Here is a 24,665-nt window from a genome sequence, read left to right on the forward strand (position 1 = left end):
AAATGTATCAAATCCTGTCTGTAAGGCTTCAATAAAGAGAAGAGTTAAATTTCACCAGTGCCACAATGAGTTTGTTAGCTTATTGCGACTGAGCAGTAATGTAACATCCTCTAAATCCAAACATGGGAAAAACTTTGAGATTTTCCATGGGTCTTTGTTGTGAAAAGGGTCTAACTTCTGTTCTAGAGTTTGACAATAGCAACCCACTAGCTAGCCAATTTATCAACAAAAGACTTACACAAAACAGTTTTTAATGTCAAGGGGGGGGGGCACAATAGACACTTCATCAGCCCCTGAGAAAGTGTTCTTCAAATTATAAAAAGCAATGATTAGCTGACGAAGGCTGGCTTCATGGACATGGACAAAGTCTAAACTGCTACAATTTATTTTTTAACTTTGTGAAAGAGTTTTAGTCTAGGACTACCAATTCCTAATCTCATGTCAGCGAAACCAGCATCAAAGGTTGAACCTTATTTGAGACTTGCTAATGTTGATTCGTAACTAAGACAACACGTTTGAGTTTGTAAATTTAATATTACTTATAGAGGGAGAGGCTCACTACTGTATATACTTACCTCCTTTGCAGCATTTAGTGAAGATACAATAAATAGTTATGGTTAGGAGTGTAATTGTTAGAGTGCTTCCTTCACAACTACATAGAATAGGTTATTCTTCAGTAAACTGATTTGCAAAATCCACATTGATTCAAGCGACTCTTGAACATCAAGTGAGACAAAGTTGATAAATAGATAGATGCTATGATCTATGTTTCTGTTCCTTATGCTTATTGTGCTAAAAGAGCAACGGTATATCATAATGTTATAATTATAGGCATGTAATAGCTCAATTACATTGCCTGTGATAATGTACAGTGAATCGCACTATTAACTTCTCAAGGAACAACTGCTTGGGCCTAAAATTGTACAGATCTGAGTTATCAAGCTGCCCGTCCATAGATTCAGAAAAGACAAAAGTAGCAGCCATATCACATGGGGGGGTCACACCTGTGCAAGTCAACCGTCAAACAGATCAGCCTCACAATGCAAAGAGTGAGGACCATCGTCACGTGTACCGCTCGAGGCAGGAAGCGTTAAACGCACTAATGTGAGGTGAACATTGAGCAGAAGCTGGAAGGAGATGGTTGAGCGTCCGGGTGACAGTGTGGCACAGCGCTGGAAGTCCACTTGTATTTAAGGCAGACGTGTAAACAGTCCCGGTGTTGGAGAGGTTGTCTGTGTCTTGATACAAACACAGTGCAGGGCAGAGTGAGAGCGATCGTGTTGGTTTTCCTTGGGTCGGGCAGAGCTGAACGTTAGCATACTTTGGTGGGATGAATGTGTCTTCAGAACATTTCCTACTCATTCTCGTTCATGATGATTGGCACTCCCAGTTACAGTGATGTTGACTCATGCACCCCCCCCCCCCCCCTAATTCTTTGTACACATCCCAGCTCTGACTTTGCTGTTCTGGGTGGCACCTCCTAGTCAAGGTCCAGGAAACCGGTTCTCGGCCAGATCGCCGTGTTACGGGCTGTAGGGCGGGGGCTTCTCATCTGGGGGGTAGTAAGGAGGGGAGTAGCGTGGAGGGATCATAGTAGGCCACATGTGGCTGGCTCCAGACTGGGACTCATCGGATAGACCTGAAGAGTCAGGGAACATGCCCTACAGAGAAAAGGTGGACAAAGTAGATTTAGAATGGCACATTTGTAGATCTGAATTTCACCGTTGAGGAAACTAGGCTCTTTGCACAGCTACTGTATATCAGGATTCAGGTGCGTACTGTAGGAGAGCAATTGCACACTGTTTATACTTGAAATTAAAAATTTTGGTTCTGAGACCATCAAACACATACTGGAAACTGAAATGTTGTCATTCTAACATAACATAATACATACAGTAGTAATACAGGATTTCCACACCCTTTCAATAATGAAATTCCAAAACCTTTTCCATGACCACTGTTCAAATTTTCATGACCAAATTCCATTCCATGACTGAATTACAAAGTAACAATCAACTGCACAAACACTAACTACACTAATCCGGAACCTGGAAGCATTCTTTTGTTTTTCACTTCAAATCTGTAATAGTATTTTAACTCTGTCACACACAAACCAACCAGCAATATTTTCCTTCAACAGCGAGTGTGGGAAGTGGGAACCCTGAATTAACATCAAGGTGGATCATTTAATCTGGACACATTTCTTTACATACAAAACAAGTCTAACAAAAACATTTACATGAACCATTACACATTTTGATTCTTGATATGGGTGGAGTGCCTTACCTGCAGGTCGTAGGCAGCGTACGGCGGCAGACAGGGGGCAGTGTTGTAATAGGAGTTGAGGGAGGTGCTGGGTGCTGGAGGCTCTGATGGGACAGGGGCTGTGATCGCCTCTGGTTCACATGAGTCAGGAGAGGGAGTCTGACAGGCAATCAACACACATATGCCATTAGTGATCTTTTCTTTGCCTGTCACACATACACACCAAACTATTAAAACAGCAGTATCTGATTCATCTGCACTCTAGTCTACATCATATATTGCTAAAAGCATCATACAATTTGATGTTTTCTGATTAATTTCGACCCTTAGCCCATTCTCCAGGCTCCTTCATGAAAATCAAATGGGTTTTTTTATCTGGTAACCTGCAGCTACAGGGGTTTTGACAACGTCCCACATTTTATGTACAGTATATTTTCTAAATTGTGAAATTGGTTTAGTATCAGATAAAAAAATCTTTGGGAATGTCTGACTGATTTCTGTCTACATGCTGAAGAATAAACCATGTTTAGGCTACTTTGCACCTAAGTTCTTTCAGGTATTTTCCTTCATTCCCCGCAAAGATCATGGTGAGAATTTTCAGTGTAAACTGGCTTAGTGCTTGTAAAAATCCACAGGATTTTTTTTAGAAAGGAGAGGACAATCTGGACACACTATGGCCAGAATTATCCATCAAGATTTATTTTCTTCTTTGAGGGTAAATATATGACTCTTTAGAGTAGACTTACCATGTCTTTGAAGCCTCCCAACACTGCAGCAGTGATGATGCCCAGGAAGAGAGCAATGATGTTGAGGATGGTAGCAGACCATAACAGGTGGTACAGGTGCACCACATCCTGGCAGCTCTTCACATCTGTGTATTCATGGTAGCCTCCAATCACCTCGACACGGCTAGCCCAGTGGGTGGAGACATGCAGACAGTCTACAGTCAAGTCGTAATATTCACTTAGAGTGTGAGTGTTTTAAAGTGTTTAGCGATGCACCTATATTACCCATACCAACAGGCACTACACATTTGTATTCAGGACAGAGTGAACGACAGGTCTTGAATTACAGACAAATGGATCTATGGCTGTAAAAGCTCTGATGGTTTCAGTCCAAGTGTGAGTGGAGAAACCAGTAACAAGAGCTGCTAGAAAGCTGGGAGACTTGAATGAGGATTGGTGTTTGGTGAGGCACAAACAGAGGAGCAACGACATGCAGGGGAGATGGCATCCAACCACACACTACCATGGTGGCGTATACAACAAACTCTACATAGTTACTATAGTTCATTCATCAATAAAGGATAAGTTTACCAAAAACTTTAAATTCAGTCATTATCTACCCACCCCCATGCCGATGGAAGGACGGGTGAAGTGTTTTAGTCCACAAAGAGTTACAGCATTCTTCTAAAACAATTGAAGTGGATGGTGACGTAAAAAATAAAGTCTGGCGTAGCCGTATTCCAAGTCTCGAGAAGCCCCGAGATGCCAAGTCCACTTGAAAAGACGTAATTTACACCCTGTATTTAGCAGAAACCTTCACTGTAGCAGGCTATGTACTGTAGCCCCACCAGCACTTGTTCTTCCTTCTTTTGGCTACAGTGAAGATTTCAGCTAAAAACAGGGTGTAAATGATCCATTTTCAAGTCAATTTGACATGTCAGGGCTTTTGAAGACTTGGATTACGCCAGCCATTTATTTATTTATTTATCTTATGTTTGAAAGTTGGTCACCATCTACTTCAATTGTTTTAGGAGAATGTTGCAAAGGTGTTTTGCTGTGAAACTCCAGGACTGTTTTGTGAACTAAAAAACACGCTTTGTATCATTACAATGTTAGTATGCCGATGGGCAGCCTTTACCTTGTCGTCATGTTTTCTTGCGGCGAAAGCTCTGCAGTGTGTAGGCATTTCTATCTAGAATGACAATTCTGGACGCGGAAGTGAACAGCTGTTGCTCAAGGGCGTCTTCGAGTGCGGCTGTTATTGTTTATTTTTTATTATTTTTTCTGCATGCGCACTTCCACGGAGAATCGCATCGAGAGCCTTAACTTAATTGACTCATACCAGCTGGCGGAGGCGGGGTTTCTGCAGGGAGATAAACGGATATTTCTCCATGTGGAAAACATATAGGGAAGGTAAGCACTGTCCATCTGCTTATATTACCGAGATTATAATGATACAAAGTGGGTTGAAAATTGGCAAAGCCTCCCTTTAACCCCGTGCTTCCATCGGCATGGGGACGAGTAGGTAATGACTCAATTTTCATTTTTGGGTGATTATCCTTTAACAAAAAACACATGAGTTGATCATTAATGGTCATTGTGGGGCTAGAAGAAAGGGACCTACTTCCAAATCATGGATGATTTCCTAAACTTTTTCAAAACATCTTTATTCTGAAGTCCCATAAGAGGATGTTGTCTGAAACATAGGTGAAAAGAAAAGAAGCATTCTTTTTCTGATACAGTTGACCTCGCAATATCAAAAAACAAAAAAAAACAAAGATGACACAATGGCACGGGTCCAAAATCGACAAACAATCAAAGCAACGCAACAAGGCTAAGACTACAAGTAAGTAGCCATTGTTTGAGTTTTTCCGGAGCAGAGCGGTGCGTGGGTAGTTGGCCATGCTGCAGCATACTCACTTCCCACAGTTGTAGAGGTCGCAGCAGTAACAGGTGTTGCTCTTCACACGCAGGTTACAGGACATGCGTGATGGTGTCTGGCAGGGAACCTGAAGTTCAAAAAGTATTTTATGCCCCTCTCAGGCTTCATAACAATGTCCCTGTCCTCATTCGTGCTTTCACTCAACAGATATCCACAATGACTGTGTTATCAAGACTTCAGCGTGCAGACACAGAATTCAGGTCCAAGACATATGCCGAGGAGGAATTCAGAAAGGTCATAACACCACATCCCTATTTCTGTGAACTGAAAGTGTGTGGAAAATCCCCTTATCTTGAATTCCTCCAACTGCCACACTGCTTCCTGGAAAGGTGGAGCCTCGGATCCCCTACCACTCTAACCTTTCCAATCCCTGCCTCACTGTTCTCTGGATGGGAACTGAAACTAGAAGTGATTATCTATAGGCCAGCTCACCTGTGGCAAATTGTGGCCAAATGGTTGAGAACCAAGAAGCTGGATGGCCTCCTATGAATTCTTCACCCCATCAATTGTTTGCTGTGTAAATGCTTTGTACGTTTTCCTTTGTTTGACCTCATAGCTTCATAGCAGATTTGGTAATTTCATAATTATCTGTTCGAATGGTTAAGTTTCTTTAATGGAGTTATTCGTAATTGTGTTTGGATGTAAAATGTTACTTTGTTGAATTATTAATGAATGATATATGTTCTTCTTGTTCTCATGTTGTCAGCAAACCCAGCTTAAACAATTGAGGAACAATAAAACATTGGAACTGGAAACTTGGACTGTGCTCTCTCTGTCCTAGCCGACAGGCTATTGTGTTGGCTAAAGCCTGGAACTAGGCCCACACTCTCTTCACCAAACCTTACCATTCCTCAACAGAAACATTTCACAACGTGTGTCTTACATCACGCTCAGATGCCGTCTCACTGAAGTGGTAGTCACAGCGGCCGGCATACAGCGGCCTGAGGTCCTGCAGTACAACAACCAACATTATATATATATATACCTGCAGTACAACAACCAACATTATATTATGTACATTGTATATTGTATATTTCATCATCGGTTTACTTTAGGCAACTAAATGAGAAGAGACAAAAATAAACATGAGAAAATAACTCATAATGTTGTATACCTGTATAGACTGTTTCAACTTGACAACATAAACATTCCAAATTAGCCCTAGCCTTGCTTCGTGTTCCAGTATTTGCTAATACAATAAACTGAGAGGAAATCAACTTGAGTCCAAACTGTTCCCTAGCAACAGAATTCCGGTAAAACTGTCTATAGAGAAGGTATACAAAGTGAGAAAGGGTAATGTAATTTTGCACCTCAAATGTGAAACTTGATTTAGTTGCACAAGAGTAAAATGATAAACCATGTTGACAGGTAATAAAATATTACGTCAACACAAACCACCACCCGCCTCACTTACTGTACCTATGCAGTCTGTCACTGCAACTTATTGCATTTCAATAAAGTTTCATTCAATAAATGCATGTCAATAAAGTGCTATCTTATTTTAGCTTACCGTATCTTATTTCCTCCCTGTGTTTTTATAAAACAGACTTTTTGTACTGTTTCCATGCTCAATAAAAAAACAAAAACTGCTTCACAGGAAAATGTCCAACTCACTGCAAATTAACTTGCAGATTAAGGCCTATTTCACAAATTCATTTTCACAAAGTCATTTTAAGAGTACATTAGTGGTTATGTATTGCTTTATGTTATTAATGTCATCTTGAATCACCTCCTACCACAATTATTTTTGACTGGGTGGTTACGGTGCAGCAGCTTCTACGGCCTGCCATAATTAAACAATGATGCCATTGGCATACATTTCACCATATGGATAATGCATACAGTACAGCATTTATAGGGGTGGCTTTTATTAATAGGTTAGTTATGAGCCTGAAAATAACAGTCTTATCCATAATTAATGAATTTACTTAATTACCTCCACCAAGGAGGTTATGTTTTTGGTGCGGTTTCCAGTTTGTTTGTTTGTTTGTTTGTCTGTTTGTTTGTTAGCAGGATTACGGAAAAACTACTGGGCCGATTTTCATGAAACTTGGTGGGAGGCTGTAGCAGGGGCCAAGGAAGAAGCATTAAATATAGGTGTGGATCCGATCTGGGGTGGGGCTAGGGAAAAGGGGCTGTAACTACGGATATGACAGTCCTAGAGAGTCGGGATTCGAGGGGTGGGTAGGGGGAGTGGCTAGGTGTATCTGGGTGGTAGGAGGGGGCGTGATCAGGAAAGGGGGCGGGGCCAGGGAAAAGGGCCATAGCTAGGGATAATAAGATCGTAGAGAGTCGGGGCTTGAGGGGTGGGTAGGGGGTGTCTAAGTGTATCTGGGTGGTGGGAGGGGGTGTGGTAAGGAAAGGGGCAGGGCTAGGGAAAAGGGGCCGTAGCCATAGGGTTAGGAAAGTCATAGAGAGTCTGGGTTCGAGGGGTGGGTAGGGGGAGTGGCTAGGTGTATCTGGGTGATGTGAGGGGGCGTCTTCAGGAAAGGGGGCGGGGCTAAGGAAAAGCGGCTGTAGCTAGGGTTCAGATTCATTTATTTAAAGAATGGGACATTACACGTTAATGAACAGTACAGCCGTACAGTAAACATGTCAGGTTATAGCCCAAGGGCTAGTTTCCACCTGTAGTCCCATGGCAGGTTGATGTAATCATGAAGGAGAAAAAAGATTAATAGTACAAAAAAGATTAATAATACGGAAGATTAGTAAGAACAAAAAATGATTAAAACACACACAATTAATAGAACCAAAAAATTAATAGTACAAAAGGTTAGTAAAACCTAAAATGAATAAGACACATAGAGCATGCAGCGAAACATGACAGATGTTAAGTGTGGTCACATTGTTGTTTTAATCTGAGCCATACTTTCAACTGGCCTTTGAAAGTGGCGAGACTAGGGCATTCTCTAATAGAGGGAGGTAGATTATTCCAGAGGGTGCTTCCCGTAAAGGATAGGGTCTTCTGACTAAAGGAAGTTTTTCTAAAGGGGACCTCACAGACCTTGTTCGTAATGGCCCGGGTGACACGGGTCGAGTTGGCGGTCGCACGATATTTGATAAAGTCAGCAAGAGGAGGCGGCGCCAGTCCATGTAGAACTTTGTATATGAGACAGGCAGAGGTGAAATTTCTAAAGTTCTCAAAACTTAGCATGCCATATTTACGTATGATATGGCAGTGGTGATGAGAAAAGGGTTTTTTATCTAGTATTTTCAGGGCTTTTTTATAGAGTAGTTCGGCTGGTTTGAGGATGGTTACTCCTGTCAGCGACCAGCTAGTTATACAATAGTTCAGATGCGAAAGGATCATTGAGTGTAAAAATAAAAACGCAGCGTCTGTGGACAGACAGCTCCTTATTTGTCTGAAATTATACAGGTGGAATTTAATTTTTTTGGAGATCATTTTAATGTGATTGCTGAACGTTAAATTGGAGTCCAGCATCACGCCTAAATATTTAAACTCGTTAACTACTGATAATTCCTCTGACCCCAGGAAAACATTGGAGCGCGAAGGTGCAATGTTTTTTTTAGAAAAGAACATGCAAACGGTTTTTTTTGCATTCAGCACGAGACAAGATTTTGTTAGCCATGCCTGAATATGAGAGAGAGCTGAAGATAGGACACGTGCCGCCTCCACTGGGTTTTTAGCCCTTGTGAAAATAACTGTGTCGTCAGCATAAAGCTGAACATCTACATCAAAACAGAAATCTGGAAGATCATTAATGTACAGGGAAAAGAAAATTGGGCCCAAAATTGACCCTTGGGGGACCCCTACTGGACAGCTCAGGTAAGGGGAGCTGACACCGCCAACCACAGTGCACTGCTCCCGGTGAGACAAATATGATTCAACCCATTTAATGGCCTCAGCAGAAAAATTGAAGCTGGCCAATTTAGAGAGGAGAGGAGGGATAGGAAGGTCGGAGGGGGTCGGGATTCTGGGGGTGGGTAGTGGAAGTGGCTGGGGGAATGTTAGTGGGTCAGGGTTAGGGTTCTGATCCGACTCACAACGCTCTATATAGAGTGAGTTGAGTTGAGTTGAGTTTAACTTTATTGTCCCATAGGGAAATTTGTCTTAGGCATATGTACAGCAGCAATAGAGCAATGACAAACGTAACAGAGAGTACAGTACATCTGAAGACAAACAGCGCGTAAACAAGAACCACGTATTGCACTTCAGTATTCAATATTGCACTTCAAGTATTGCACAATTCCAAAACCGCATTTCAAACCAAACCCATCATAAAACCATGGTTACTTAAACTAAAAACATTAAAACCACAGTAAAGGGTAAAAGAAATAAAAAGATAAAATGATAGAAAGAAATAAAATGAATAAAATGAATATAAAACTAACTAAGGCAAGATAAATATCACATGACCAGACAGGCTGCAGGGACAGCCGAGCTCAAAGTGAGCTACCATGTTTACCACACCAAACACCATCAGAGATTTCTCGGATCATCCGGCTCTTTAAGGAGGGTTCCAGAATCACCGAGCTCTGTCCTCTTGCGACCAGGAAACGTTAATCCAGAGGTTTCCTGGGTCGTCAGGCTCTTAATGGAGGGTTCCTGAGTAGCCGGGCTCTGACCTCACAGTGATACAGTGATACTTACAATGTGCCTTGCAGCGAAGACTCCATCTACAATAGCACAGCAGAAGGCAGCGACCACTCCAAAACTGATGAAGACGATGGATGCAACTAACTGTGAAAGAAATAAGAGTTGGGAAAAACAGGGGCGCATCAGCTTCATCACTCAGTCCCAATCATGGCTGAGTTTCTTTTGCTTCATATGAGAAGAGTCAGCAGCACAGCTAAATTGTATCACGCACTGAGTTGTTCTCCCCACTCCCTCCCTCCTCCTCCCCACCTACTGTAGCTTATCTGGTTTGTTGAAACTGACTAACCAATTTTACTGCACCTGCATTCCCCTCACTCCCTTCTGTTCACTCCTCAATGGAAGATGGCATGTATTCAATTACACATCACCCCCACCCTGGCTGCAGCCACTCCAGCTAGCAGGAGGCAGACTCTGCTCCTGACACAACACATTCAACCGCTAACGGTAACAGGGGATTTCTACCATAATATCGGATTACAATCACCAACTAGAGTAAATTCAGCAGCGTATATTTGAAAACAAACTAATTTACAACAACACATCTTTTGAGATTTGACACCCATGTTACAGAGATGCAAACCTCACCCTAAAGCTGTTGATAGTCAGTAGGGCTGGTCCTTCTTAATCACAGAGGCTAATTGAGTTTTGTTGAATTATTGATTGCATCACATCAATGTTATCGGAATGATGAACCTAAAATAGGGATTTCAGTTGTTTACATGCATTTACAATGGGGGTGGGGGGGGGGGTGGGGTATTAAATGGAATTGCCAATTCACTGATTATCAGAAAATAATGTGACTATGCACTCACTAACAAGATAATTTTTTCTTGCCTCTAATAGCCCTAGGATACTGTCACTAGTCAAGCCATATAGGACGGATCTCAATACATTTCCTGTGTAATAACAAAGGTGTAATAAACTATGGGAAATGCAGTAGCTCAGATCATCATGGCACATGCATGGACTAGTATTTGAGAGTGGACAGGTTTATGGCGTGCCTTTTGCCCCGCATCCAGGCTCTGCTGGCTTATGGGAAAGTGAAGGGTATCACGCTACAAACTCATTCTTCATTTCAGGAGCGGCAGACCCTGCATGGCACCTCCCGCCCCCGCTCCTCTCATCTGCAGTTCCTTCCCTACATTCCTGTATGGACATCTGTCCTCCTCCGCTTACACCCGTCTATTTCTGGCTGCAGTTCCCCAGAAGCCCAGGGCACTTACTCTGATATACGCTCGAAACAAACAAATTAAATAAAGTCTTGACCGTGAACTTGGCCCGTATCTGCCACCGCCACTGTCACATTAACAACATAGAGTCACAGACGGTCTTAAGGTAGGCTACAGTGGGACTTAAGGACAGCGTATTGACAGTGTTAAGTGTGACTGTAGAGACCCGGAGACGTGCCGTGTTGTAACTGATCTCAAAGCACAGAGGTAATATAAATCCTCTTACCATCTGCCTCTTGTTCTCTATCAAATGAGCGCCGATAATTCCCAGAAAAGAGCCAAAGCCCAGCTGAAATGAGAGGAAATTGTTGTTAGTGCGTCTGTTTCATTTGACTTGATTTGATAGAGCAGTGATTGAAAGAGATGGAAAATATATGTGGTGTATTAATGCTTCTTTCAAGCTCTGGGAAAAACCTTTCAGTGTGTTCCCATTTACAGTGACTCTTCACCATTATCACCAATTAGCAAAATACAGAATAGATTAATCTAATTTATGAGAGTGACGACAACAAAGCTTCTCTCAATCTTTTGTCGCACTTTCCGCAGACAACCCCCCCCCCCTTTAGTACTCAACTTATTCTGTAGCTTTGACATTTGAATTACTGTATTTGTACCACTTGTTCTCATAAACCACCATAACGTATGTAGTGTGCGGTTAAGTCTGAGGATGGCATTTTTAGAAATGTTCTTCTTCGTACAGTCGCGCCTTTCCGAGGAGCTCTTTTTCTGAGTGCTAAAAGCTGAGGACTTTGAAGGAAACCAATTTATGGACCCAGATACTTACCTCACTCAGCCTCTCTAATAACAGCAATACTGAATAATAAATGTGGGGGAAAATGCGTCCCTCAGAGATCCTTGGTAATTAGGTTCATCAGAGTCCAGGAGCAGGAAGAGCTCACTGGAAACACTCTCTTCACTCACATTTCATTCAACATGGACATTTACAGTGTGTGGGATGCTGCTATGTGCAGGTGTGAACATCTGACTCACAATGACTCCTGGGTAGTAGCCGCCCACGGTGATGTTCTGCGTCCTGGTCGTCGCCGCCAGGCCGAAGATGAGGATGAGCACAGATACAATGAGCAGCATCGATGTCACCATGATAGATTTCCTCTTCCTCCTCTTAAAAGAACCTAGAAAACGACGCATGCTGACTGTGATGCTGTAACACTAGTAGTGAAGCCATGTGAAATTACAATATGAAGTTGCGAGTAGCATCTACTACAAGCACGTGACGTGTGTAGTGGGTATGTACTGGATCATGTGTTTCTGATCAAAACTCTGGCTAGGACAGATCATGCAACTGAGTGTATAATGAGATAGACAGAATATCTGCCTAGAATAGCTGCTCCTCCAATCTATAATATAATATAGGCAATTTGGTTTGGTCAATTTGTTATGATCATTATGGGTGTTGCAGAAGCTGACACATCCAATGTAGAAATTGCTTTTTGCAACTTCCATTAGGGAGCATAAGTCAAACTGCGGGGTATTTCTAGAAGGAGGATTACTCATTAAATAAGATATTTGTAAAAGGACACTGACACTGGCTGGAATGGCAACAGTAAAAACCAATATGCAAGTTTCATTCGATAAATTGGTCAAAACATTGAGTTCTTTTATCAATGAAACAAGTAGCATTTACAGCCTTAAAGTGAGTGCAAAAATCCTGCTTATCACTCACATGCTGTATCACAAGTCCAGTCAATCAATACATGAACAGAAAAACATCTTCAATCCAATGAAGTGAAAACAAATCAAATCACAAACAAAGTCACATGTGGAGCAACAGTGTCACAGCAATAGACATCAATCATACTGTAAGTGCAATTAGGTTCGATTTTTATATTCAGCATAAAAAGTTAATCACAGCAATGATGTAATGTTAGTTCACAACAAGAAGGGGCTCTGATTATTGATTACAGGCTCTCAGTAAAATGGTATAATTCTATAATCATGCTGTCCCAAACAATTGCCGCCAACATTTTTGCGTGGGAATAATCAAGTATCTTGTAAGTTTGTCAATTTAGAAGGCAATAATGAATTAAGGTGCATGGTTCATATTTCTGTTTTACTTATTCCATTTGAATTCATTCTAAAAGTGTGACAGTGCGGTCAGAGAAAAACTAATCATCCAAGCAACCTGTATGTGCTGTTTAATCCGTTTGTGAAACCATGGAGGTGGCAAGCCACAGAAGTCACCACTCAGACTAATGATGCTGCTACATGTAGATCAATGAGAAAATATGCTCGCTCTGTGTAACTCTGGAGGAAAGTGCCTCCTTGTCATCAGATGCTGAGCAGAGAAACCATGCAGTCAAATGATGTCATCTTTGTTCCTGCATAGTTAATAGGCTCAATCATGCATGCTTTAGAGATTTGCCTCTGTATAAAATAATGGTTTGTACAGAGTTTTACATAATACTCCATTAGACCCTCTAAAGTTTTGCAATGCATTGCAAGTATCCAGCCCAAATCAGTGCCACTCATGAGAGTCCAGGCTCCTGCTGGCCGCCGGTGCTACAGTTGCCGCACCTGCAGTGACGCGCAGCGGCCTCGACCAGAAACAGGGCTGGTGATGCAATGAGTGTTTTGTCTGATGTTTAGGGGGAATCATCCATTTTATAACGTTAAACCATCCTGATGTTTAAACCCATAATGTGGATTGTAAAAAAATAGCCTTGGCGCGATGGCAAGGCAGAATCCGCCATTAAAAAAGCATTTCACGTCAAGTAAATTATAATTAGTCTGTTTCAGTCTCCGTATCCTGTAAAAGCAAAAGAACACATTATTTGATAAGAAGAGAAAGCCGTGCTGACCTTGCGTGACGATACACCTACCCATGGTGGAATCAGCGAGAGTAATCGTACTGGCTTGACGGCTCTGTACAGGAGGCATGCTGGAGGATGTTTCGCAGGACGACCCTCCAAAAGAAGAAGAAGAAAAAACCCAATTACGATTCAAGGTTAAAAACCAAATACTTAACGAGCGGCACGACTACCTGTTTACAGCTATAAGCTAACACGGACGGGGTATTTGGTTGCAGTGGCATTCTCTGACAGCAGCAGACCACGTCCCGCTGAAGCCGAGTGCGTCCCATTGACATCCGCGGCTGTCTGTTGACATGTCTGTGCGTCTCTCTGTCCTCACGGGCCACGGCGTGTCGATGGGTCGCTGCTGCTGGCTGTGCGCATGTCACAGACAGACACTGGGATTATTAAAGTAACGAGGTACCATTTCAGCCGTTACTCGTTTTAAAAGCACTCACTGAATTGAGTTACACGACACGGCTCGTTACTTTTACGCACCTGCTACCGTCTCTGATAATTGATGTACAGCGACATTGCCACATTTGATCTCGGCACAAAACATTTAGTGGGCAGTGGGCACCGCCATTTCTCATCTAAATTAGCTACGCTAAATTAAAACAGTTTGTGCGAGCCAAGAAGGGGATAAAAAAAAGGACTGATAAAAAAAGATGTTGGGAAGATTCAACAACTTCAAGCTGACATTTAGATTTGGCGATAAAAAAAGGTAACAATTAAAATATCAATTCACTTCACTGTTTAAGCGAGCTTTGAGCGCCACCCCCTGTCAAAAATATCACACAGTGACGATTTGCGGCTGCCTTCAAGAGCTGTCGGAAATATCGGAATTTTGAAGTGAGCGGCCCATCAACAAAAGCGATAAATAGCCTACTGCTGGAAAACATTGTAATGATGGGAATGGGAATAGCCCTATGCAATTTAGTCTGAATATAGACTGCAAGCAAGATACAAGGGGCGGAGAGCACGGAAGATGTCAGGTAGGCCTTTGTGTGTGTGTGTGTGTGTGTGTGTGTGTGTGTGTGTGTGTGTGTGTGTGTGTGTGTGTGTGTGTGTGTGTGTGTGTGTGTGTGTGTGTGTGTGTGTGTGTGTGTGTGTGTGTGTGAGAGAGAGAGAGAGAGAGAGAGAGAGAGAGAAGTGGATACTAACCAGTCTCTTGTATTACAGTAACTGTATTTGTCAATTTGCCACTGCCATCACCCTGTGTGGTGTTCCTTTTTCTTTATTTTTTTACGCATTATTGTGGTTGCCAGGCACTTTTGTAACCAACTGTCTCCCAGCATCTGACTGCATTATTAGTGTTTATGCCCTTTGTACTCTGTATTTATGTGGACATAAATAAAGCATTCAAATGTGTGTGAGTGAGAGAGAGAGAGATTGTTTGCTTTTCGGTGTAAATAATTAGTATTGTTGTGTGTTTTTAGCTTCCACATAAGCAGGCAGCAACCTTTCTGCCGACAGCTAGTGTCACGTTGATTTATACATTACAATTTAAAACACGACCCACGCAGAAAACTACAGGCTCATTTTTATTTTTATTTCACAGCAAAAGCATTTCTACAGGTTGCATTAAGACTATTGAAGTATTGGTCTTACAGGGAGCACCTGAAGGCAGCATATCCCATTAGGATTTCATCATTAACTAATAGCTCGAATTTAAACCTTGCCAAAAAATCCCATCCCATCTGACAGGTTGATTTTCTATCATGCTATATTAGTCTTGCATTAACTCTGGCTTGGAAAATTCAGGTTTGCCTTTACTTCTCTCGTAGGCTATTTGGTTTCTGCAAGTGTCTCAATTTAGAAGAATACCCCAATACATCATTCTGCAGTGCAGTGCATGCATAGCCTATCAACCCAGACATGCATGCTGGAATTGGAAATGAAGCAAGTTTATCTGTTAGCAGAATCCATCACTACATGCAAAATGTTCAGTTTAGCTGGAATTCAATGTCCGTGGATGCCCTTAATTATTACTTATTGTTATTGTGCTTAATTACTGTCTCACACATGCAGATACGCACACGTTGGCACGCCCATATGGATTGGAAGCAGATTTTTTTCCATGACGCAATTTGTCTTTTCAAGAAGTCCCCCTCTCCCAGTTTTACAGGGGGTAACAGAACGCTACGTGACCGGAGTGCAGATGGGAAGAAGGATGAGGACTACTTGAACCTCACGAGAGCAGAGCTTATGGTAAGCAGCAGTTGGTGCAAGAGTCTATGGAGGCAGAGTTGGCAACTGGATTGGTACGTTATGCTAAATACTGACGTTTTATTTACTGTTATAATTTTATTTGAGAGAAATTCTTTAAAACATCCAATCCACATTCAAATGAGTTCAACCATAGCCTGAGGAATGCAACTGTCCCTAAATCTTCACACATTTTATGCAGCCAGGCGGTGATTGACAACAGTGTCTTGTGTTGGGATACGCTATAAATATTGTATTCAGGCTCTGCGGCTTATTGCCTCAGTGCTACCCCAGCTTAACAATGGGAAATGGTGTGCGTGCGCTGAATGCAGTGCCGTGCATCAGCCCATGCCACTGCCAAAAGTTCTCTGGGACTAAAAAAAAAAAGGAAAAAAGGCCACTTTCTATCCCACCCCCCAGTTTTTCTCTGTCCAGCATTCATTCACTAAGATGCGCGCCTAGTTGAGAGGAGGTTCTCCACACCCGGTGCCTATTGCATGCGTAAAACTTTCTAATGAAATCCCCAAATACTTTTTGACCAGCACAGAATTCTTTCCTCCAGGGGTCACGAGGGTCTCGAGATAATAATCTGCGTTTTCCTTGGAAATAAAACTTCAGGTATGTCCGTTTTTGATTGCAATTATATTTATTATTTTGATGTATTATTTTGTGTAACAATTTTGATCATGTCTCAAACTGTCCAGATAGCCCGTCGTGGTTGTGGAATGTACTGAAAGTGTTTTGGAACTTGACAACTTAATAGGTGTAAAGACGTGCGTCGCTTTAACTCGATGGGGACAGGAGATGTGATTGGTTTAACAAGTAGTACCTTTTCTCTCTGTGAAGAATCATGGAGCCCAATTCCACAGAGGGAGGAGCTGAAGACGCGCTCCTTAGAAATCATCCACCAAATCCAGTAAGTCCACCTCTCAGAGATTAAATAGAAAACATATATAACTTCCTAAACACTTTACCAATGGAGGCAGATGCATTAGGTGTCATTTATACTCGAAATTTAGGTTTTTCATGATTGGTACATTGAGCATTTACACCGAAATCCAGTGGATTCATTACTCCAAAATCCAGTGGATTCATTACTCCAAAATCCAGTGGATTCATTACTCCAAAATCCAGTGGATTCATTGGCACAAGGCACAAAGCTCAGAATAACACAAAAATCATCTTTCCATCCGAACATCTTTCCATCCGAATCCCCTAAAGACACTACGGTTTTTTAAAGGCAAAACTTTCACAAAGGAAGTGACATTGTGACACTCTGAGGAGTCCCATGGCTCGTCTGGGATCTGTGCTGGCCTGTGCATGCTGTGAGTCAGCGTGTAACATCTGGCTGTCAGAGTGACCCTCCAACTCCGCTGCCTGCAGCTGCTGCTCCAAGCAGGAGGGTCCGCTCAGGGGAGATCAGCTCTCCCAACGAGGGCCGCAAAGGTCCCCAGCGGGGTCAAAGGTCACCAGAAGGTTTATAATTTACTGAAACGGGGCAGTACCATCAGAGCGATGCTTCATTTAATATGGAGTGAAATAAATGTGCTCTGGTAGACGAAAAAGAACACCAGATTTTAATTTCCTGGTTATGCTTGGGTGAGAGGTTACGCAAACGTATACTGAAGTGATTTGAAAAGAATACAAATTATCTATATGGTGAGGGCTTTTTCTTCTGATCTTCTTCCCAGCAGACTTTCAAAGGGATACGCCATGAGTTGGAGGAAGAGCAGGAAGCGCTGGCTGAGCACCAGCCTCTGGAGCAGGAACACCTGAACTTTGAGAAATGGAAGCGCAAGCCTTTACCACAGAGGACGCTGTACCAGAAAATAGACGACTTGAAGACGTACCTATGGAACGCAGAGACCAACGAATTCATGGGTCGCTCCGGAAAGAGCTGGAGTGAGTTGTCGAAGGCAGGGATTTTGTGTTCTTGGGGCATAGTCGTGCAAAGTAGCCTATTTTATTCTCTGCGCAGCTTATTCCACTTGTGCAATAATTAGAAATTACCATATAGATGAGTGCATTACTATTGTAATCAGCTTCAATAATCCGCAAACATGGTGTTTGAATAGCTTATTGTTCTTAGAAGATGCACTCATGGATTTGAAGGGGTTACAAATGTCTCTCCAGTCTGCTGACTCTGCTCACTGTGCTGTGTGTGTGTGTGTGTGTGTGTGTGTGTGTGTGTGTGTGTGTGTGTGTGTGTGTGTGTGTGTGTGTGTGTGTGTGTGTGTGTGTGTGTGTGTGTGTGTGTGTGTGTGTGTGTGTGTGTGTGTGTGTGTGTGTGTGTGTGCTTGTGTGTGTGCATGTGTGTGTGTGTGTGCGTGTGTGTGTGAGTGTGTGTGTGTGTGTGTGTGTGTGTGTGTGTGTGTGTGTATGTGTGTGTGTGTGTGTCCCCTCATACTCAAATGTTTACATAGGTGCATGGACAATTCAAAACAGACTCCCTGGGGACGCATCCCCAGCAGGATCGCACTGTTCCAGGCCTCGCACTGGCCAGGGATCACATTCCTCATACATCTTAGCCTGCTCTCCACTGCCTCTTTCCCAAAGCTTTGGCGACCTCATGGCTGAACTGAGCGCGCTCACAGGCCCATACGCGCAGTCAGACACGTAGAGGTGCCTAAGTGCCTTTTTCCGTAGATCCCGCTTGCCAGATGCAGCGTTGATGCAGGCAAACCTTTTTGGCGCGCGTGACTGTCTGGAGCAGTTTGATGAGTCAGTGATAATGGAGCATTCCGGTCGGTATGCCTGGCTAGTCACTAGGTGACGCTGTTGAGCTCTCTCCCCCAGGTCCACTCTACTGTATGACAGACTGACATAATCCAACAAGAACCCGAGTGTAGAGAGAACATCCCCGGGAAAGTGTGCATTACTTGCTTTAATGTCAACAGCATGCTCCCAGTAATACAGAAACGGAGCCGGGCCCAGGATGTCATTTCAGCAGCAGAAGCACTGTGTGCACACTTGTGGAGGAATGGGGCCCATGTGTCCGCGGAAGAAAAGAGCTGAAGTCTGTGATGTGTGTCCTGTGAGAGGAGTGTGTGAGAGGCGACAATACCAGAGTGGGGTGATTGGGGCTCCTTGGAGCTGGCCGGGCCTCTATGGCTGCAAAAGACCTTCACTACGATGGCAACCGGAGGTTCACTGTGTTCCTGAGTGAAAGGACAGCTGGGAGAATTCTCACTGGGCTTAAACAGAACGGCCTTTGTGGCTCCGGGGATGCAGGCCTGGCTGCGACTAGTCCCCTGTGAAATCGCCCGCACACAGCAAAAGCCATTTAATTTAGGGCACGTTTGGCTTGATTAGTTGCTAATGGACTGTTGATTGAAAATGGCAGGGCAACGCTAGTTCTCAGGGTTTTTTTCACTGTGGGGTTCTCACATCAGTACAGTACAGTACAGTACAGCACAGCACAGCACAGCACAGTAAAGCACAGCACAGTACAGCACAGTACAGCACAGCACAGTAAAGCACAGCACAGCACAGCACAGTACAGCACAGTACAGTACAGTACAGCACAGCACAGTACAGCACAGCACAGCACAGTACAGTACAGCACAGCACAGCACAGCACAGTACAGCACAGCACAGTACAGCACAGCACAGCACAGCACAGCACAGCACAGCACAGCACAGGACAGGACAGCACAGCACAGCACAGCACAGCACAGGACAGGACAGGACAGCACAGCACAGCACAGCACAGCACAGCACAGGACAGCACAGCACAGCACAGCACAGGACAGCACAGCACAGCACAGCACAGCACAGGACAGCACAGGACAGCACAGCACAGCACAGCACAGGACAGCACAGCACAGCACAGCACAGCACAGCACAGGACAGCACAGCACAGCACAGCACAGGACAGGACAGTACAGCACAGCACAGCACAGCACACTACAGGACAGTACAGTACAGTACAATGGATTTTATGTCAAAGTCACTGAATTCCACACAATTCCAGACATGGAGGGTGACAGTGCTTTTGTAGGCTATGTGTAAACAGATTAGTGTGCGTCCTTACTCAGGACGGTACCTGGAGGACAATCAGAGCCAAATCATGGTTGGATATTATTTACAGATTATTTTCCTCCAATCAGATCAGAGACATGATTTGTTAAGAATGAAAACCTGTGTCTGATATAGAAGAAAATCTAACGATCTAAGTAAAGTATAGACACTATGAACCTTTTTGGATTATGATTTTGTTAAAGACTCTCAAGCAACAACTGCCATTTGTCCTAGTGTAAGAAGTAGTCATCTCACAATATTAAAACCATTCTCTGTTTCACTTTCTGCTCTTAGGCCTCATCATCCTCTTCTACACTGCACTTTATGCGTTTCTTGCAGCCATGTTTGGCGGCTGTATGTTTTGCCTCATGTGGTCTATTAGTCCCTACCATCCAACATACAATGACAGAGTGATGCCACCAGGTAAATATAACTCCCTACCCCCCCAAACCACTCCTCTGCGCCCCTCCTCACCTCGCTCTCCTCCCCCCGTTTGACCGCCCTTCTGTCTCTTGGTTCTACCTGAGTCTCGGCACAGTTGACTGTCTGTGGGTCTCCGTTGGCAGGTATGACGATGGCTCCACACCTAGACGACCACCACATCACCTTCAACGCCTCCGACCGCAAGTCCTGGAGGAAGTATGCAAAGTCTATGGAGGAATATCTAAGACGTGAGCCAAGAGACACTTCATTGAGATTGTGGAGGACAGTGGGGGGTGGGGACGGGTGTGATAGGGTTTTTGGGGTTGTGTTTTAAAAGATGCGGGCACACAGTGAGTTAAGCCCCAACTCCACTACCTTTGTCCCTTATTCCATTTGCTTCCCGCCGGGCATTCTGGGAGGGGAAGCTTCTTTGTGGGCAGAGTTCAGCCATTCAATGCCGCCTTTTTCTTCTTCTTCTTTTTCCCCCCACCACGCTTTTGTCAAGCTGCCTTAATCAGAGGCCTGAGTCTGGCAGGGCATTGCTGTTGCGTGGTTTATTTATGCCCTCCTCTCTCTCCTTCTCCCTCCCTCCCTCTCTCATTCACACACACACACACACACACACACACACACTCTTCTCCGTTTCAGCATATAATGATGGCGTTCAGGAGAGGAAGAATATCCACTGCTCACAAGAAAGTTACTTCGTGCAGAATGACTTGGAGGAGAGTGCAGAGCGCAAAGCATGTCAGTTCAAGAGGTCTTGGCTGGGGGACTGCTCAGGCCTGAAGGACCCCCACTTTGGCTATTCTCAGGGAAAGCCATGCATCCTGCTTCGGATGAATCGGGTAAGACTCACTCACTCGACAGTGCACGGGCCCACACACACACACACGCACACGCACACACGCACGCACGCACGCACGCACGCACGCACGCACGCGCACGCACACACACACACACACACACACACACACACACACACACACACACACACACACACACACACACACACACAATGCTTGCATGTGTCAGATGTGTCAGCTGAAGCTTCTTTTCTCAGTCAGTGACATCTGGTGGTCATTTCAGGAAGAGGAAGAAAACTGTCTACACTTAAAACTATAAGATGGGAATTTATTGCAGAATTGGCTTCTGGAAAGTTTTAGCTCTTTTTCATATGACTCAAAAATAAACGTTTGAGTTTAACTGTATATTATTCAATAGGATTAGGCTTAGTATGGAAACTGGAGTTCAGTATGGAGAAGTAGTAGTTTATACATTAACTGTTTATACTTAAATGCTGCTTTAATGCTCTAAAGTGCTTTGAGTTAAGTGATATATAAATAAAAACGAATAAACAAATGTATTTGTTTATGTATTTATTCTACCTATAGATTCTTGGGTACTTACCTGGCCAGGGAAAAGCAATCAATGTGACTTGTGGAGTAAAGGTACAGTAACAGCATTCTCATGACAAGCTTGACCTCAGCCATAAACTGGGAGTAACAGCGTCATAATAAGCCATAATAATGTCATAATAATATCATGTGAGTGTGAGTCAAGGAAACGTGACTTCTTACTCTTTCAGAAAGGGCCGCCGGAAGCCTTGGGAGACCTTCAGTTCTTTCCCAAAAGCATTTTTGAGCTGAAGTACTATCCGTACTATGGGAAGCAAAGACATGTACGTGAAGGCATCATCTTTTTATTTTCAAAGGCCATGTCACTGTTCATGACGTTGCTGTTTTTGAGTCTTGATCTCCTGTGCGTCTCCTCTGTTCCAGGTAAACTACTCAGCGCCTGTGGTGGCCGTGCGTTTTGGAGGAGTGGCGTACGACGCCCACATCCAAATACAATGCAAACTCAATGGCAAGGGCATCATCAACGATTCGGCAACTGACCGCTTTCTGGGCAGTGTGACCTTTTCCTTGGATGTGGGGGCATAAGGCAAAAGTATCACACACGGTTGCTCCCACGACAATATCACAGGAAAATATATTACAGATATTATGTTGAACCATTATTTTACATTAAATATGTAGATTTCCCCTCTCCCCCTCATCTTTCATTCAAATATCCACATGCCATTCTGCTGGGAAAGCAAATTCCACAAGAATTTTTATTGTTAGTGTTATTGCTATATAAAGTAGATTGCCCCCGTATTTTCCTCATTACCTGTTGTACCTTTGTGCCTTGAGTGTGCTATTGGAGCACGCACGCACACCCACCCACCCACACAGACAGTGCTGAGCACAAGACAAGTAGAGTTACAATTGAATACCTGATATTTTGTAATGATTAGCTATATTAATACAACTAAATTCACAAAATAGAAGGCATATTTCACACTGTCCAATAGGTAGCATTTCTAGCTATGCAAATCCAATTATGACTTAAAACATTAATAGACGATTAGTAGCCTATGTAAGAATACAGTTTTGTGTGGCACATTTGGTGTGACCTGTGTGTACTAATTTGTTTTGCATATTTTCAAATATGTACATTTTAAGGATTCCAAGAACTATCATGCAAACATTGTCTGAAAGCAGGACTTATACTGTACTTACACAGTAAAGAAAAAATAATAAGCGACTGCAAATAGTATTATTACTATATTGTTGTTAAATAGGTCAGCATTATTATACATTTATGAAAGCATTACAAGCCACTCCTTGCCTTCTCTTTTGTAAAAACATCTTGACTGCTTTTGAAAATGAAATACTGCAGAAGACTGATCAATAAAAGACATACTGTGAAATAGTTTATTTTGTGTGAAACTCACGTAAATACCATTTTGCAAAACTATACCTATTTTGTAATAGAATTAATCTAGGCTGAACTGTTCTACTAAACTTGATGTCAATGCTGTATTTATTCTTATAGTTCTTATAATAAATACAATGTTCTGATATTTAAGTCTTCTTCTCCATTAGCTTGGTAACTTCTCCTTGGGACTTGAGGTGGAGTTGTACATTGTGTATCAGGATGTGATGCCAGATGTTAAAGCTTTCCACACACTAACCCTCACTCAGTGGTTACCAATAACTATGCAGAACTTCTCAACTTCTCATAATGTATTTTACAGGAATGTGGATAGTCACGTTCCTCATTTACTATGATATTGCAGCCATACCAGGCAAGATTAACTGTTATCTGCCTATGAATAAATATTGAGATGGGATCAGTTGGTGTGAACCAACGAAGAACGTGTCTACCTACATGCATGTCAATAGGCTAATAGCTGGAGCCATCACACAGGGCAGGAGTCAAGTCACTGTATGCCATAACAACTTATGAAAAGCACGTTACTGTTCAAAGTCTACCGGAGCATTATGGATATCGCAGTAATTCACTCAGCAGTGAGAATGCTCACTTTACAGCTGTTAACCTTGAAGTGTTGCACAAGACTTGCAATCTTGTGTTTGTTTTTTTACTGCGATATAACTAGAATGCAAAGCTGTTGGAAACACATTAAAACAGTGATACAAAACAAGAACACAACTTTATTTAATTTGTTCCCCACTTAAGTTAAACAAGCTCATCATATCACATTCTTCATCAGATGGAGACAAGCTTCAGGCAAGCAACTTAGAAGTGCAACAAAAAGGCACACAACTGTCAGAGGGAGTGGTGGTGGTGCGGTCACGTGCTGGTACACAACTGTCAGAGGGAGTGGTGGTGCGGTCACATGTGTTGGTACACAACTGAAGTTCACATAAGGAAAAGCAGAACTAAAGACCAGCAAGGAGACATTTCAATCAGCCGTCCGACTTTCACGTAAATCATGCTGTTTATGTTACTGCACTAAAACACGGAGGCTGAGGCCATGGGGATCTTACTCCTAACCAAACTTTAGTAGTTTCATAATAATAAATGAATCCCTAATCAATCCAACTGTGATCCAGGTGATCAATGTATCCAATGTAGGTCTATTACTAAACCACATCTAAGAGCCAATTGTTGTGTCCTAAATTGCTACCCTGCAATGGCCAAAGTTTGCATTTCTTACACATTTGAAAGAACATAATTAACATGTAAACCAATCAAGAGAAATGGGGTGACTTCAGGTATTACACCTTTTGACTTCAGATATTATGGGACACTTTAATTATAGAGTGTATATTTTCATGATCCGATGAGTGAAAATAAAACCTTTTTTTGCTGAGCCCTACCTGTGAAACTACACAATCAAAAATGTCATGCCCTCATTGGTGTGACATCACATAGGTGGGCGGGGCAAGCTTCAAACAGGAGGTTGTCCCATAATACCTGAAGACAAAAGGTGTCCCATAATATCTGAAGTCAGCCTACATTTCAGCAGAAACCTAAAGGAATTAGAACTACGAAACTTCCATCCTCTTTTCCCTGAGCGGGTGAACATGAGTGAAAGAAATATAAACACCTAAAATAACACATTTCCATAAAACG

The 24,665-nt window shown here is 42.9% G+C and overlaps 2 protein-coding genes across 2 annotated transcripts; one reads left to right on the forward strand and one right to left on the reverse strand.

Moving 5' to 3' along the window:
- Positions 1-271: 271 nt before the first annotated feature.
- On the reverse strand, positions 272-11,928 carry tmem255a (transmembrane protein 255A; the record flags this gene model as incomplete). The annotated part of the gene is made up of 9 exons (XM_083651835.1): positions 272-1,661; positions 2,287-2,424; positions 3,012-3,174; positions 4,615-4,686; positions 4,911-4,999; positions 5,816-5,881; positions 9,545-9,634; positions 11,006-11,068; positions 11,770-11,928. 9 exons carry the CDS (start codon positions 11,926-11,928, stop codon positions 1,524-1,526), a joined length of 978 nt encoding a protein of 325 aa, XP_083507961.1. The 3' UTR covers positions 272-1,523.
- Positions 11,929-15,782: 3,854 nt separating this feature from the next.
- On the forward strand, positions 15,783-22,183 carry atp1b4 (ATPase Na+/K+ transporting subunit beta 4; the record flags this gene model as incomplete). Its single annotated transcript, XM_083652088.1, is given in 10 exon segments — positions 15,783-15,800; positions 16,644-16,646; positions 16,648-16,713; positions 17,492-17,699; positions 20,112-20,240; positions 20,384-20,488; positions 20,889-21,088; positions 21,635-21,691; positions 21,829-21,921; positions 22,022-22,183. Coding segments are annotated over 10 exon segments (1,026 nt in total). The 5' UTR covers positions 15,783-15,797.
- Positions 22,184-24,665: the final 2,482 nt, after the last annotated feature.

Source organism: Poromitra crassiceps (genome assembly GCF_964638095.1).
Source record: "Poromitra crassiceps genome assembly, chromosome: 15".
Taxonomy (NCBI): domain Eukaryota; kingdom Metazoa; phylum Chordata; class Actinopteri; order Beryciformes; family Melamphaidae; genus Poromitra; species Poromitra crassiceps.